Consider the following 11,259-nt stretch of genomic DNA (forward strand, 5'->3'; position numbering starts at 1 on the left):
CATTAGAGGACAACAAGATGAAAAAAAAAAAGTAGTTTCCATTCACATTGCTGTAGTCTGGAAGAACTCCTTTTACCACAAGAGCAAATGAGTTCCTAAAAACTAGGTGGTTCTAAAAAAGATTCAAGCCAGAGATTAACCACTTGTTTTAACTACACTATTTGGTTTAGGAAAATTAATCCATACCAGGTGATCTTGCAACATTTACTTTTGAAAGACAGTTTAAACTAAACTGTTATAGACTTATGCCCACTGACACATGTAGGAGGCTGCTGGCACCTACTCTGTTCAGCTGAGCTAATACTAACTAGAAGTAGCCACACCTATGAAGCCACAAAGAATAAATGCATTCAAGAACAACTGTTCTTTATTTTATTGACTGGTTGAAGCAGGACTATAATCCAGGTATATTTAAATCAAGTGTTGGTCCACTCTTATCATCCAAAAGAACTGATTTTTTTTTTTTAGAGTAACAACAATACAAACGGAAGGAACATGAAGCATCGTAATAGGAACTTTCAACTGTGACGTTAGACCATGATCAGACTGATGCTACTTCAATATTTATAGACTCTCCACTGTATAGACCAGCCACACTAGTGTTATTTACCTCCAAATCATTAAAGTTCTAGATGAAGGATCCTTCTGTCTACAGCTCACATGTGAGCCATCAACATGAGATCAAAATGCCATTTGTGCCACTAGAATCGTAGCCTTGTAGAAATATTTCTGTATTTAGTATTTTACTAAAGATTACTTACTATCCTCTCTGAAGTTACATATAGCCATTACAAATATTTACATCAAACATTTACAACTGGTTCATAATATACAACACAACAATTTAGCTATAATTTCTAATCTTCCAGTGTAAAAGTTTCAAACAACATGTTGCTATCATAATTTCAATTTATCTGTTTCGCACACAGTGTATTTCAAAAACTCATGTTACGTGACAAAAAAAATTGAATGATGTTACTTTAATAACCATTACTTTGAGGATTGGTTTTGTTTTTTTTTTTTTAATCAAGCAGATTTCAACTTCTAAATCCCATCTGGTGCTACTACTAACATTTAAAACAGACTTGAGAGGGGAAAAAAAAACACAAACCAAATTTAGAAATAAATACATCTTTAAAAAAATTCCACAATTAACTATGTCAGAATATTTGTTTTCCACAGAGTTTAAAAGGAGATCTTACTCTTCATCGTTTCTTTGTGTTGAAACACAGTGCAACTCAATCCATTCTTATCTTCTGATTTGTCATCCTATAAATAATGCTATCATACCCAGGATCCATGTTCCAGAGGTTGTAGGAGATAACTATCACAGCTAAAGCAAGACCTATCATCATCCACAGAATAATGTTGAAGATTACAGAGTAGTTGTAGTTGTATGGATAGGCAAGGTTATACGGATTTTCTGTTTCACCCTATAATAAAGAAAATGCACATTACTTTAAAGTTAGTTTGCATACAAAACACATTCTGACTACATCAAGAATCTGAACAATCCGAAGAGGAGAGATGCATTTTTGCCTAGACAATTCTGACGCTAGGGCACAAAATGCAAAAGTGATGATGTGACTGACATTAATGCAACCCAAAGGAATGGACTGGAGCCTCATGAAATGCAGTTAGGACAAGGGAAAGCCCTGCATCCAGGACAGAATAACCCCACGTGACAGCACCGGCTGTGGTCTGACCATCTGGGCAGCAGCTCGGCAGAGAGGGACCTGGAGGCCAAGGTGAACAGGAGTCAGTAGCGTGCCCCTGCAATGACACTGATGCAGGGCAACTGCATCCTGGACTGCATCTGGAGTATAGGCAGCAAGTCAAGGAAAACCATTTTTTCCCCACCCAGGAGGCAGGACTCACATGCACTACAGTACTGGGGAGAAAATGGCAGAAATGCAAATTCTAACAAGACATAAGGGAAAAAGTTTTCACAGTGAAAGCGGTTAAGACTTTGGAACAAGTTGTCCACAGAGGCTGTGGGACTTCCAGCCATGGACTTTTCAAGAACTTGGCGCAACAAGGACCTGAGCAACCTGATCTAACTCCTAAATTAATCCTGCTTTGAGCAGTAGGCTGGACTAGATGATGTCCAGAGGCCTTCTCCAACCTAAATTACTACATGGTTAAGTGAAGATCAAGACAGGTAAGCTGACCTCTTCACATCCACGCCTAAATCAGTCAGTGTTCTAGTACTTAAAAAAACATTACACTCAAGTGAAGTGAAGCAGTCTGGATCACTTTTAATAAACGAGATATAGGAAAATGCACATCTACTACCTGTGAAGACTGGAGAATGGAGCGACTCTTCCTCGCGAGTGGAGAATTAAATGTCTTTACAGCTACCACTTCTACTACTGCATTGCCGTTATACAGATTAAACATCTCATCTGCAAACTGGAAAAGCAAGAGTGATTCAATTTAAAACCTACACTGCAGCCAGGAATTAAATTGAGTGTTGTTAGCAAGATGTACTAAACCATAAGATGTCAGCTTCAGGAATAATTATAGAAAGTTGTAAAAATTTACACTATTTTAGAATTCCAGTAAGAAAGTGCCAACTTTCACCTGGTTCACCAGATCTCTTTAAAACCCTTCAACCACCGTTCAGCAGACTGTAGCTTATGACTGCTTTCTGGGCTGAAACTCATTCTTTCACCCCTTTTACAGAAGGCCCATCACCCTATAGTGTCCCAATTTTATGTCTGTCAGTTTCAACAAAATGTTAAGGTTCTCGGCCTTCCACTGGGAAATTATGAACCTGGATATTTTAATCTGTTCCAAAGACAGATTAAAATGTCTAATATTTAAATACATTTGCTTAACTGCAAAGAGGTCGAAGAATAATCTTTAGAGAAAACAATTATTTGGCTTAGCAAATTCACGCTTTTACACTTTTCCATCGTGCTTTTCATAGAATCATAGAATCATTATGGTTGGAAGAGACCTCAAAGATCATCAAGTCCAACCGTATACCTGATGCCACCATGTCCACTAAACCATGTCTTGAAAACTCTCAGAAGTGACTGGTCTTTAGCTAATGATTACATAAGACCTGCTAAAGAATTACTTTCTTGAGCACATTGATAGATGACCAGCAGTTATTTTAGAGGCTTGGAAATTTAGATTTATACAGCTTTGTGAGCAAGAGCAACCTAACCACTGTACCCTGGGATAAAGATATTACCACATTTCTGAGTGCCAGTTACGTGAGACATACTGGTGGGTTTAAATGCAACATATCTATTCAGGAAAAACAAACATATCAAGTCATGTTGATATATGGTTTCAATATATTCCTACTCCTTTGTGCAAAATATCCAACACATTGTAGAATCATGTCAACACTTTCCAGAGTGACAAATTCTAACACTAAATTTTATAACTGAACAACTGCATTTTAAAAAACAAAAAAAAAACCCAAGCATCAGGGAAGCCATCACTAATGAACTGACAATTCAAAGCAGAAAATAGTTAATAAACTTGTACTTAACACAAAAAACTATTTCCTTAGTATTCCTGCGAGGTTTGTTCATTAGGTAGAAAGTATACCTTTTGTAAAGAGTCTACAAGAATTTGAGAAGCATCCTTGAACTGCTGAGAGTCTTCCCCATACCGTTTTCCAACCTCTTCCAAACCAGCCAGTTCCAGAGAATACAGGTCTGGAGAGTGGTCTTTGGCCAAGTGCTTGTGTCGAGACAGCTTTGGCACACCATTGAGAGTAGAAAGAAATTAATTCACACACAGGTTACTTTAAAAACACATTTCATAAAATCAGTTTGCTGGGACTAATCCAGCCTCACTTTCCACAGTCATATTTTCCATACCGATTAGGAAGTGGAATTTCTTGCCAACTTAACTAGAAGATGTCCACAATTGTTTATTTTTTTATTCTACAGAAGAAAGCAGATGATCATCATGTAGCATTTATTCCTAACATGAAGTTATATACATGTAATATAGAGCTTTACTAAAAAGAAACATTATACTTATTCACATCGGAATCCTTATTCTGCAATTGCAGTAAAAATAAAACTTGGAGAAAAAATATAGCTTGAGAATGCATTATTTAAACCGATGCAACCAACTGATGACACACTTGAATGTATATCACTGGTTACCAAGTATCCTGGCTACGGCTTCTCTACCTTTAAAGGAGATCTCTGAAGTTTGTGACACAAGATGGGGAAAGCATTTCTAAAAAAAAAAATAATAAATCTTACCAGGCTTGCAATATCATGTAGAACTTGTAGCTCTGACAGAAAGAGCAAATCAACCTGCGGGAAGAGGCAGAAAGAAAGAGACAGGTACTTCCTTTGACGAAACCAAAGCTAGGGAAGTCTCATTTTGTAGCAATTTCAGTATTTTATAACAGGTTATGTCTGTTACAGCATCAGAACACGCTAGAAGGAAATTACTCTTTCAATAAAGTTACTCTCAAAAAAAATTTAAAGCTTAGTTCCTAGAATTCAGTTAGAAAAAATTAGAGGGGAAAAAAAAAAAAAAAAGAAAAAAAGGAAAAGCACAAGCCAAGTATGAGAAAAAAATCATAAAAGTTCCCACTGATTAAAGTTTTTTACCTCATTGTTTCTGCTGAGGGAATTGAGAGGAAGGGAGCTGAGAATGGAGTTGTCCTGGAATAAGCGGTTTCGCAGTTGGCGCAGCGTGACAGAAAGGTCTTCAAATACGGAGTTTGCCTTGCCCACCATGTACACTCTCTGCGGGAACAGGCATTCTTTAATAACACCAGAGGTTAGTTTTTGGTTTTGCCAGTCACACATTAATAATCAGTCATACTTGCAATCTCTCTCCAATGCAAAATATTTCATATAATCAATTGGTTTTGCTCCAGCCACACAAGCGGAAAGAGGTTTACTATTTAGAACATCTGGAATCAGAAGTGAAGCAATACTCACTTCCTCACTGGGGGCCAGCTGCAAGACCACAGGAGTTTCCTCAGAGAACAAAGTATGAATAGCGTTCGCAACACTGTCAAGACTGAAAGGAACAGCCTAGAAGACAAAGTCTAGTTAGATTTTTGGGTAAAACAGGGCCTAATGATATAAAAGGAGATAATTTGCTTAACTACAGAAGTCTGGAAAAATAGGACAACCTCTTTTTGAGCAAAGAGTGTGAATACTGTCAAAGTGATAATTCATAGGGAAATCATCACCTCGTCTTGGGGTGTGCAATAGGGTGTCGATATTAAACAAAAAACTATTCAACATTGTCACTGATGATAATAAAACGATAAATAATAATTCTTAACAGGAGCACAGCAGTTGCACAGAGCCAAAAATGCATAGTAGAGCCAAAAATACATAGTAAACTGGTGCAAAACAAAGTTTTCCAAGATGGGCAGAAGCAGAATTAACTAACTAGAAATAACCTGAAAAAAAAACTTATTTGAAAAGCGTTTGTGGATTCATGCTGGACAAACAACAGCTCAACCTGATGAACTAGGCCAACACTGCAGCAAAATGGATTAAAGCAGACAATGTATTTATAAAGGAGAAGTGAGCAGACACTGTACAGTTACCAATATTTTGTGTTACTGTGCTCCTGTTAAGAGGTGTGTGGACAAAATCACGACAGGAGAAGAGGTAATGGGCATAAATTTAAAAATGGGCAATTCTATCTGAACACAGGAACAGAGCCGTTTACTGTAAGGGTGGTCAAATACTAGTACAAGTTGCCCAGAGAGGTTGTGGAGTCTCCATCCGTGGAGATAGTCAAAACTCGACTGGACACAGTCCTGGATCACCTGCTCTATCTGACCCTGCTTGATCAGAGGGTTGGACTAGGCGATTTCAAGAGGTCCCTTCCAACTTAAATTATTCTGTGATGCTGTGACAAGCGTGAGAAAAGAGTCTCAGCAAAGACAGACAGTGACAAGTAAATGTAACGTTGTTTGTTGTTTTCTTTTTGATACAGTATAATCGAATTGTGTCTCAAGGTGCCGTATTTCAGTCAACTACTTCAGGAAAACTCAAAGCCCACTTAATGGGCGATACAGTACATCAAAGAATCAACATCATATAAAATGCTATCACACACACTCAGCTGAAGCAAAAAAAGTTAGTAATTCTGACTATCAATCAATAAGTTAACATGGGAAGCAGTAGATTCCCTGCCTCTTGGTACAAACTAATTAAAACTAGATGCCTTTCAAAGAGAACATGCTTTGGTCAAACAAGTTACTGAACTCAACACAGGAGACTCTGGGTGATCTTAAAGGCCTCTCACCTCGTACAGGAGTCTGACTGGATTATTTATCTATACAGCCTGATCTATCATGCTAGGGGATATGTGAACTCCAAGTGAGGTAAGAAATAAATAAACATCAAGGACTACAGTAGAGAGTCATGTACTTCTCATTAGATCACAAGAGTCACAGAAATCACGCGACAGTTCCAAATGTGGATACTCACATTCTCAATAGGGTAAGAAATCCCTTTCGCAGGCAACATCAGCTTGTCTACTCCCTTCACTGTTACCAGCACAGTAGCTCGTGGTCTGTGAAAGAGATCACCCACTGCAAGCCCAGGCCAGGAAAGGTCCTATTACAAAATAGTAAAAAAACTTGTATTTCACAGGGAGAAAGAGAGGATCCCTCCCCCACTATTACAGTAAAATAACTTACTGTCCTGTTAATATCCCTGTGCAGGACAGCCTATAGGAAATTTCATGGGGAAGAAAGTTAATACCAGAACGCTTTCATCTTGAATAATGCTGTCTCAAGTTAACGATGAAGAAACTGTTAGTTTAAAAGCCACCAGTAACTTCATAGCAAAGTCTACACTGAGAAAGTATTATACACACTGGATATACCAAGAGTTATTTCCCATAATTAAATTAGAAATATCATAGTCTGTATTTAATAAGTGACAGCTGAATTTAAAAAAAGCCAAAACCAAACCCTTTTGCAAAACATCACAGAAACAGGTTTCAGCACATTAAAACAATAACATCTTGATATTTTCAGTACCAGAAAGAAATGGAGGGAAAAAAAGGGAGGGGAGTGTCCATCATACCAACAGCCTACTAATCTAAAACTTACAAATTTGCATAGAAACATAAGAAGATTCCTTAGTAACTTACTACAGTTATGTATTGGTAAGAGCACAGCAAAGGCTACCCGGCTGGTTTATTCAGGCACAAAATACAAATTCATCTATTTGGAATGAATTCAAGCAAATTTCTCCATTTGTGCAAAAGACATAACTGCTTGTTTAAGTTTTATGAAACCAATTTATTTGGATTTTAGCATTAAATGTTATTGACATTATAATCTGTATCACCTCAAAGAAACAAAAGAAAAACCTTTTAAAGCATCACCAGGGACAAAAAAGGGCTTCAGTTTTACCTTGCCTTAACAAAGGAGGAACACTGAATGACTGTTTTCGAGAATCCCCAATGTAATGCAGTAAGAATTCTAAATTCTCTACAGTGCATCTACTGCACTGTCAGTTTACGTTCCTAGACTACAGCCTTGATGTAAAATGCGAAATGAGTGTTTGGGCCCTGCAGTATTCTCCATACCAGGGTCAGAAGCTGCCTACACGGTGCTCTCTGCCTTGGTGACAATGCTGATAACTTTCAGTTTCAGGGCTTAACTGAACAGAGTAATTTAAACACTTCCTTCCCCGCCTGCTTCTGGGATTTGAAATAATACTAATAGAGAACTATTTCTAAAGGATGCTACGGACCCATCACAGCGAATGAATTCCAAGCTTTGGCAAAGGCACAAAGTGAGCACTGAAACACTTTTTTTTTTTCCACGATAACGACATCATACCTCCAGATGACCACTGTGCCAAAACTCAAGTGTTCAAAATGAGCCAAACCCCACTGTTTCGCTGGGTATCTTTACATGCAATGCACACGATACCATGTGATATATTGTTTTTCCTTGATAAAATAATCAAAATATACTTCTTAGGAATACTACTCATAAGATTTTGTTACTAGTTTAATGACCGAAAAAACATAATTGACAGCAAGATATTTTCAGACAAATTCCAAAACACAGGCTAAACAGACACACATTCAAACCAGACTTATCAAACCTCTTGCCAAGCTGCAGTACGGAAGAAATGGGAACCAGCCTTCCTCACCAGCATTGTGAGAATATCGCAACTTGTAGCTTTGAGTATCTGGCTGCATACAGATACTGCTAGAGACGCCTGGCTGTTATGCTCTCACGTACTGCTTCAACAGCCACTCCTCCCTGCTGAAGCCCAGCAAAAAATTCAGTAGGCAAGATGGAATCAATCCAAGGGTTCCTACTCATGTGCCCCACTTTAAACATCACTAAAGCTATATTCAAAAACCTAATTTGGGAAAACACTACCATAAATTAGGTTTCCAAGTCTTTAGGTTACTTCCCAAGTATCCAGTCTACTTGTTCTTACTAACTATGCTCAGCAGACAAGCTTGCTGACCTGACAAAATGCCTGCCTAGCCAAGCCATTTCTCACAGAGTACCCAAGAGCAGAGCCCTACAGATAGCTCATAGGCAAGAAATGACAGCGGTTTCCACAGACTCTCGGTACGTGACCACAAATGGGGGGATACAGCATGTAGCTGGGTCTCTGAGGAACTGAAGAACTGCACTGTAAAGACTCTGCAGGCTTGCTTCCTTCTATAGCTGATGATTCACGTTAACTGGTTAGCACAGCCTTTTGCTGCTCATATGACTGGAAAACTATACTCTGACATGTCATGCATTCCTCAAGACAAACAGGATGATATTTTATGTATTCCAGCACATGACAGGAAGACCTGCATGTTAAGCAAGTCTGTAGTTTTAGAGGCATTTCATAATCAAGACCTGAAACATACCTCTTCAACAGAGAAGCCCATGGATAATGCAGCTACGTCTGGGATCCGCTCACCAGGAATGGGCCAACTTCCATCTCGAAAAACAACTGACTGAGGTGATCGTAAGACACTGAATTCATCACCACATACACCTAAAAAGCAAACATAAAAAGCTGTCAGAGTTCTTGCAATCTTTCCCTTACATAACATAGAAAGAGAGCATATCAGAGCTTTCATTCCTTCTTCCTCCCTCTCATGCCTATCAGTTTACCAGCAAGTAATAAGAACTGATCGTTTTAATTCTCTGGAATACAAAATATGGTTTCTATATCGCTAAGGACAGACAAATCCACATTAACAAAAGCAGGACAATTATTCACGCAACAACACAGTACATTTCTACATACTCACCAGCAGGTTGTGAGCGATGGTACGGTTCAGACCTGGTAAAGCTAACTCTCAGTAGAGCCAGGCAGACTCCAAAATCCTGTTAGCTCACAAGTAGCTATGCACCAACACAGCTCTGTCTGCTTCCAGGACTGCTTGGCATAACACCTCTTTTCATGCAGACAACACCCTGAGCCACTGAACCCGGAGCCAGGAGGGTCAGAAGAGTTTGTCAGTGCTGGCTTAAACAGGGCACTGCCAGGAACAATCTGAGTTGTGCAGAACAACTCCAGTCTCTCCGCTCTGCCTTCTCAACCACATGACACTGTGAGACGTTTTTCTTCCTTGGATGCAGTACTGGACCTAAGCTGTTTGTATGAAGCCAAAATCTGCAATACTCCTCATGTTGGGTTTTCACCTATTTGGGATCCCCCTTCACTCTCTTCCCCACTATCTTGAACAGAAAAGTTGACTAAAAGCATATTTCTAAACTGTATTATAATGCCAGCAATTGACTGTGTAATAAAGTCAGAAAGGACTCCAGAGAAATAAGACATGGGCTTATCTCAACCTAGCTTCCTATTTTAAAGTCACTTAAGCATAATTGCAATACTATATACAAAAATATTTATCTAAATAAATTTTAAACTGTATTTGGTGTATATAAGCAGTAACACGCACAATGTGAAATTTCAGGCATATCCTCACCAATGAGCAACCTGCGTAGGTTTCTAACAGAAAATTAATCTGACACAAGACTCCAGAAAATGAAGTAAGAGAGCAATATATATTTGCAGGCCATCTAAGTTTAAGTTCTGATTATACAATCAGTCAGCATACTTCAAAATTATGTAAGATAACCGTCTAAAGAAAATAAGAGCATTTGCTCATATGATCACTGAAAATTAGTTACCAATCCAAGCAGCTATATACAATAGTTTTCCAAGGCATCTGCAAATCTAAAGGCTATTCACAAAAATAATGCAATAGTAAACTGATGTGTTGTGCAGTTATAATCTTCCCTAACATTAATTTAACCAATGTGACCTTGAAGATGCTGTTTTAAAACCTGGGTCATGATCATGCATACAAATGTTGACAGTAAATCTGAGCTATGTTATGCTAAACATACTACAGGAACAGAGTACTGTGATGCAGGTCAGGGAAGGGTGGCAAACGGAAGGAAACAGGCCAAACCAACATATGTATAAGGAGCAGATTCAAGCATTTCTTTGGTTTAAATCGGTATGTGTCATTGGATGGCCTGCTATCAATTTTAACGGTGTATCAGCTCACATTTTGAAGGACAGAAATGCTTCCAGACCAATCTGTTTAAGAAGGAATTTACAAAATTGCTACAAATATTTTTGCTCTGTCAGTAGGATTTCACATGTTGCTCTCCACAAGGCTGTAACACAGTCACACATGTTAGTTAGGCCAAGCTGACTTACTTAGGACCAGGTTGCTCAGGTAGATAAAATTAGAGCATTTCCCTTTTCAATGAAATTTGCCTTGCTAGGCTTGTTCAAGAGCTCAATGATTAAAACTGAATTTGAACTTGGGAACAACACAAGTGTCTTCCTCAGACACACTGGGATTGCTTGGCCACAATACCTCGCTAGGCCACACAAAGAGTGAAGTCTAGAGAATAAATTGTGAGATGTAATTAATCCTCCGTACTGTTACCCATCCACTACAGAATTCTTAATCAAACTTCTACCTTGCCAAAGTCGTACCTCAGGAGAATTTTGGCTCTCAAAAGCTTCTGTGAACCTGGACTGAAGAACTGAGGTATACTGAGTGAAAACTATTTATGGGGCCTGGAAGCCTTAAGTGCAGATCACAACCCTGACTCACAACGAATAACAAAAAGCCTCCACCCATCACAAAAGCAGCTCGGCAAAACATGAAAATTCGTATAAAGTAACAAAACGACGCGTATCTATAAAATGTTCCACACAGCCCTTTGCCAGAAAGGGCGAGGGAAGCCTTCGAGCACGGTCCCTAGAGCTGAGGTGGGTGGGCAGAAGGCGG

General features: G+C 38.7%; 1 protein-coding gene across 1 annotated transcript; it reads right to left on the bottom strand.

Annotated features, from left to right (window-relative positions):
- Positions 1-873: 873 nt before the first annotated feature.
- On the bottom strand, positions 874-8,985 carry ATP6AP2 (ATPase, H+ transporting, lysosomal accessory protein 2). Its single transcript, XM_009696983.1, is given in 11 exon segments — positions 874-1,433; positions 2,296-2,412; positions 3,568-3,631; positions 3,633-3,699; positions 3,702-3,717; positions 4,239-4,292; positions 4,596-4,733; positions 4,932-5,027; positions 6,447-6,575; positions 8,860-8,918; positions 8,921-8,985. Coding segments are annotated over 11 exon segments (993 nt in total). The 5' UTR covers positions 8,979-8,985; the 3' UTR covers positions 874-1,238.
- Between the last annotated feature and the right edge of the window lie 2,274 nt (positions 8,986-11,259).

Source organism: Cariama cristata, unplaced genomic scaffold, assembly GCF_000690535.1.
Source record: "Cariama cristata isolate BGI_N322 unplaced genomic scaffold, ASM69053v1 scaffold18583, whole genome shotgun sequence".
Lineage (NCBI taxonomy): Eukaryota > Metazoa > Chordata > Aves > Cariamiformes > Cariamidae > Cariama > Cariama cristata.